This window comes from Amia ocellicauda, chromosome 11 (genome assembly GCF_036373705.1).
Source record: "Amia ocellicauda isolate fAmiCal2 chromosome 11, fAmiCal2.hap1, whole genome shotgun sequence".
Classification (NCBI taxonomy): domain Eukaryota; kingdom Metazoa; phylum Chordata; class Actinopteri; order Amiiformes; family Amiidae; genus Amia; species Amia ocellicauda.
In genome coordinates this window covers 11,574,230-11,580,578 of record NC_089860.1, presented here as the reverse complement: position 1 = coordinate 11,580,578, position 6,349 = coordinate 11,574,230, and the positions used below count along the sequence as shown (strand labels likewise).

At 38.1% G+C, this 6,349-nt stretch overlaps 1 protein-coding gene across 1 annotated transcript; it reads right to left on the bottom strand.

Moving 5' to 3' along the window:
* Positions 1–1,963: 1,963 nt before the first annotated feature.
* LOC136762937 (lysophosphatidic acid receptor 6) lies at positions 1,964–4,656 on the bottom strand. Its single transcript, XM_066716546.1, has 2 exons — positions 4,585–4,656; positions 1,964–4,214 (listed from the first exon to the last, which is right to left on the bottom strand). Exon 2 carries the CDS (start codon positions 4,205–4,207, stop codon positions 3,137–3,139), a length of 1,071 nt encoding a protein of 356 aa, XP_066572643.1. The 5' UTR covers positions 4,208–4,214; positions 4,585–4,656; the 3' UTR covers positions 1,964–3,136.
* Between the last annotated feature and the right edge of the window lie 1,693 nt (positions 4,657–6,349).

Below are 6,349 nucleotides of genomic sequence, written 5' to 3'. Positions count from 1 at the left end.
TTTATTTAGTTTGTTAAGTATTTTTCCTTTTGAAGTGTTTAAAGTAGATTTTTGTTATAAAATTAAGATGACAGAAATCAAGAAGAAGAAAAAGAAGAAAAAGAAACAACAGAAACTGAAGTCAGTTAAATGTACGTACTTCTCATTCTATCCAAAATACCACTAGCTCACTTGGCTTCATTGGTTTATTTTTTGTTTCAATAAGTTGTTTCCCAGAGACACCTTCTGGCAAGACAGATAAACAGCAGGCTTGTGATTTGAAATGCATCTATGATGTAACAATTTAAAAATTGTAACCAAGCTGAAAAGTATCTATATCAAAGTTACCCATAAAAAAGTTATTTTAATAATGCAAATTACATTTCTCACTCTGATATACTGGATGAGTTTTGCATTCATGATTAATCAGCAGCAACATTTTGTAATTAAAAGTTTCTAATTAATTAAACTTTGGTCTATCAAATTAGTCATTATTATTTTAACTATTATCATGTGGTCGTGCCATCTTCTCTTTCCAAATGTTTCACCTAATTAACACCTCGCCATTTTTTGCTGCTGCTGGAGGAAATTCCAGCATCCTGGTTTGAATTTCATTATCTCACCATGTCCCTGAAAAATCAGATGCTTTTCACCAAGCTAAACGTGTCAGGGCCCATAATTAATTACAAGGCCGGAGTGCTGTCTCCTAGAGTGAGGCTGACTGATTGACAGGCGTAAAAATGCCAATGAGATGCCATGGGGCACACCTTCAGCCTTATTAAAGGTCTAACAATGAGATTAGATCCATTATGGTTTTATATTAGAGAAGTCCAGCTGTGAGAGTGGGCTGTGTTTAAATACCATAAAAATAAAAATACAGATAATGAGAAAGCAAACCATTTCTATTTGATTTTTGGATTGCTGGCATTTCTCACATTGAATTGTCATATATTTAGGACTATCAGTAGTAGTAGTAGTACCATCTACTGCAGTGAATGGTACAGCGATAAGGACAAAAACAGTACAAAGTAGCTGAATGCAATTTTTGGATTTAAACTGGAAGAATATTAAGTAGGCATGAATCTTGGTGTAATGCATCTTAAACAATGAGCCAAGTCTAAAAAGTCCTTGAGCAAGTCTGGGCATTTGCTTACAATATTACTCACCTTGACCTATGATGTCACCTGCTTTTGATATAGTGCCTGATCATATTATACCACACAACTAAACTCTATGTACCAAATAATTGCCTGACATAAACAATTTGAACAGAATATGTATGTTTGGCGTTAATGAGTAAATGAATCTAGATGAGATGACCTAAAATAAACCTCTTGTCAGCATTGCTGATGAAGGAGCATGTGCCAGCGTTTCCCCCCGGAGACATCAAGAGACATGCAACGAAAAAGCTGCGTCATTAGACCCTGCAAGCCGTAGGATTCAGATGATGTCATCTCTTGTGAAATCTTCTTTCTACCATCTCTGTAACACTGCCAGGCTTCACCCTAATTACTCTTCTGCACAAGCTGTGATTGTGTGTCATGCCATCGTCTCCTTCTGCTTAGAATTCGGCAATGTTCCTGTTAATAGACTCCCTTTGCCCCCAATCAGAAGACTCCAGCTGGAATAGAACGTAGAAGGCAGAATTTTAACTGGTACCAAGTAGCAAGAACATAAGGACTTGTCTGCACTGGTACCCATCCATTTTCAAACTGCAGTCAAAACTCTTCTCTAAACCTACAGAGACCTATCAAGCATTGACCCCGATTACCTCCCGGATACTCTGACCCCGTCTAATCCCATGTAGACATCGCCATCTTCTAATAATCTCTCCTGTAATTCCTTTGCCTAAAAGAAGGACACTCGGGGGACCCTCCTTCCATTGCTGTAAGAAAATTCCCCACATTTAGATGCTTATAACTAAACTGAAGAGAACATCTGTGGGCCTGACTGAGAACATGAATAAAATAACAATAAAACACAATTCTGAGACAGTATTAAAATATATTGTCAATCAGAGTATTGATGTATTTGAATTACATAATTTAAGTAGCAATTATTGTATTTTGTGCTCATACATATAGAAAAAACACGAGGGAAGGTAGGGGAGAGCCTCTGAGAACCATAGATGATTATCACCACACAATAAATTTAGGTCAGATCAAGGAGCTATTTATTTTGCACGGTTACATTTTGTGCCAGTCAGCTGCAGGAGTTCATTATTTTGGAATGTACTTGTGTACACACCCATCATATACAAGACTGGCTAGCTTTTATAACTTCTGCAATTAGTAGGTCTACCGCCTGTTTTATTATTTTTCTTTGATTTATTCAGTAGAATCAAATTACAGTATGATTGAAAAGTTAGATGAGTTAGACAAAGGTTTATAGGTTCCAAAGAGGAAAATCATGGAGTCTACAGAATATATTATATTTTATACGTTTTTCTTAGAATACAATTGTTAAGCAACTGTGAAATGTCCTGAACTGATTTCCTCTCAAGTGTATGGAGAAATTCTGTAAATATTGAAGTGCAATACAGCATTTTCTAATTGCCGTAAGAGAATCGCAACATGGTGTTTTGCAATATTGGTATACATTGGAATTGCCTCAGAATTCTCTGAAGGTACAAAAGTAGCCTGGCACTTAAGAAAAACATACATATTGGTATGTAGAACACAAACAAACTGCATTGAATCCAGAAAATAAAACAAATTAAAACAATAACAGATGCCTTTTTTTTTTAATATTTTAAAATGTTGCAGCCATCAGCAACCAAAACAGACACTTTTCAGCAGGATGTTTCATCAGTGACTATAATGATAAAGAATTTGAAACATTTCGAGATTCTAAATGAATTAGCTGAGATGCTATCAAATTACTGTTTCATGAATATCTTGGAACTCCCAGACACAGAGTTCCTTTATCATACAGAAATTCACATTTGAGAGCAAATAATTAGAGGGCTTAGCTTATCAGAACCTTCGACATAATGGTTTTCACCTTTGGGCTAAGATTTAGGTATCAGTTTAGACTTCAGAACCAAAGTAGCAAATACCCTAGACAGTAACATTTTTATCATCACAGGTATCGCTGGCACAGACTCAACGTGGTTCACCAAATCAAAGCAAATCGATTCCTTGGACGCTCAATGTTTTCATACAATGTTATTGGATGTGGATTCTGAAGATGTTTTGATGCCCTTTTTGCAGAAACACGGCAGCTCGACGCGGATGTCCTCCGCACTGAAGTAGTATACGAGTGGATCAAGGCAACTGTTCAGACTGGCTACACCCATCATGACCCTTCGTGCCCCACAGGTGAAGTGAAGCAAGACAAAGCTGTGGAGAACTCCACCACGAGCCAGGGAGTGCAGCACTTGGATGACATGGAAGGGCAGGAAGCTGAGTGTAAGCACACAGATTACCAACAGTATGGTTCCCAGCGCCTTTTTCTTCAAGTGCTGGGCGCTCTGCTTCCCTTGAGCCATGAGAAGGATCCGTTTGGTGATCAGAGCGTAACAGGTCAGTGTGACACTGAAGGGTATGAAGAAGCCCACTATGGAGGTCAGTAAGTTGATGGTCACCAGCCTCCCACTCCAGGACTTGGAGGAAAAGTTTTCCATGCATGCAGTCCTGCCATCGGAAAATGTGTTGGTCATGCGTTTGGAGAACACGAAGAACAGCACAAAAAGAAACAAGAGCCAGATGGCGGCAGAGACCAGGATGCGATACAAAGGCCTTTGGAGTTTCAGGTACCTGATCGGATGGACAACTGCAATGTAGCGGTCGACGCAGATGCAGGTGAGGAACAAGGTGCAGCTGTAAATGTTGCCGAAGAAGAGGCAGCTGGAAATTTTGCACATTATCTCTCCAAAAATCCACGTGTTGCCAAGGACATGGTAAGTAATCTGAAATGGCAGACACAGGGTGAACAATAAGTCGAGGATAATCAGGTTGAGGATGAAAATCTTGGCCTGTGGAGATCTCTGCCACTTTTTTAAAAGATATCCCAACGCCACTCCATTTCCAAGGAAGCTCAAGACAAATACTACACTGTAGATAATTGGCAGAAGGACAAACTGGAAGCTGGAGGAGCTGATGCACTGATAGCTCGGTATCTCTTGAGTTGAATTCTGAAATTCATAATCTGTGAAGTTTAGGGATATCCTGCTTAATGACAGCTCATAAGGTGCAGTTTGAACAAAATATGAAACGGGGGTAGTCATCTCTGTTCTGCAAAAAAGAGAACATGAATTTAAGGCTTCGGAAGGACGTGCAATAGCAATGTATATTTAATAAATGCTTTTTAAATTCACAAAGTGTTCGTCTGATAAAATAAGTAAAAGTTTATATGATATGAGGCAAACATTAGTCCTGGAAAATGTTGAAATATACTGGAAATACTTGAAGTGACAGCTCAAGTAAATATGTTATAGGTCCAGCAAAGTAGGCTAACTGGTGAATGTGAAATTAAAAAAAAACAACAGTTTTTCAGTTCTCAGACATATGGATACCCTTTGAGTTGAACAACTTCAATCTACACTCATGTTCTAATAGGCAAGAAACACTGAAATAGTAAAGGAAAATAATTATAAATCATTACCTGTTCAAAAGATCTCTTTGCTGATCTCCCTGGAGGGCTCTGATACGAGTCCTCAGATATATTCAGAGTTTTTGCAGAAGTATCAACCCACAAATGCTGCAATTTGAGAACTTCATTTTTTTGCAAGCTTCCTTTATGTTTTTTTTTTTAGACTGTTTGTACTTGTTTATGTAGGCAGTTTGGAGATTGTATGGTTATTTATAGAAATGGGAATAAGACCAAGTGAGATACATCTCAGAAATCAATTGTGTTCACACTGCCATCCACTGCTAATGTTCTATATCTCATTGAGTCTTTTGACAATATTGATTTTTTTAATTATTATTATCAGTGGTAGTGCAGAGGGTACTTTGAGATTTTGATTCACTACACATTTCAATAAGAATAGAGTTATAATTCGCTTTCATCAGAATCAGGGATGGTTGGTTACCAGTAGGCCCGTTTACACTGCCATTTCTGATCCGGATCAAATGCATCAGTAGCATTTAATCCTGGCAGTGCTCGCTTATTCGCCAAACCCCCAGTACTTCTTTAATGAATTGTGCTTCCCATCTTCCTGTCAAGTGACACTGGCACATCAGCAATGCAGCTCAACCCATCTGTTTGAAATACTTGCAAAGTGTGTAATAAATGTCAGTCAGGACCTTTGTTGACTGACTGACTATACATGATGAATTAGATTTAAGGGCCATTTCAATGTTAATTTAATGTTCAATGGGGTTTTTATATATGTTATACTTTTAAACTATTAAGCTTTTAAAGGCTTTTTTGTTACCTTGTCAGTCCTTCAGGTCAGTGTTTGTCTTGCGTTACAGTGTCATCTAGTGGCCAAATATCATAATGCAATTGTGCTGTGTTCAAGACTTTTGTTACAGTTTTTCTCAATTACGTACAAGCACTTTTCCAAAGGGGTGACATGAGTATCTGCAGCATAACAGCAGTGATAAAATCCCTAGATCCAATTACAGAGCTTTTCATCATTTTCTTGCCTTTGTACTTTGATAGCACATTCTTGACATTGTTTTGCAAAAATGTAAATACAAATTTCATCAGTGAATACAAAATGCACTCAAAAGTGTTTTGTTTGCACTTTGGTAAAACCATGTGCCAAATTGAAGATAATTAGTTCCAGTTGTGTTCTTCCACTCAGTCACCAGGAGACATATCTGATGAGATTCGAGCAACAATAGTTGACCAAGTCAGAAACCATGGACTGACCATGGCTGAAGCTGGTCAACGTGTTCAGACAAATCTGTCCAGACCTACTGGACAACCTGCTGGACAACTATCTGTTCTAGTACTGTAAATACTGAGAACGTTTTTGCTGTTGTTCTAGAATTCAGAGAAGAGCACGTATAGGTGGTCATCAGCGACTCTTCTCAGACGAACAAGAAACTGCAATAGTGGACATGGTCCGGGAAAACAATGTATTTTGCCTTTGGGAGATCAAGCAAAAGATTATTGAAGATGATCAAACATTTGCCAACATACCTACAGTCAGCATATCAACCATAGACAGCCTTCTTCAAAAACATGACATAAGAATGAAACAAGTGAATGGGAACAAACGCCTTCCATCTAATACAAGGGTTCCCAATGTCTGGTAATGGAGTACCAATTTCCTGAGGTTGCATGGGATGGGAGGCTGCGTTAGAAAATGAACCACAGATTTTATTTCCTATACATTTCTGTTAGGGAACATTGATTAACTTTAATTGTTGATTAATTATCCCCCCCCCCCACCCCTAGATTACAAATGTGCAAT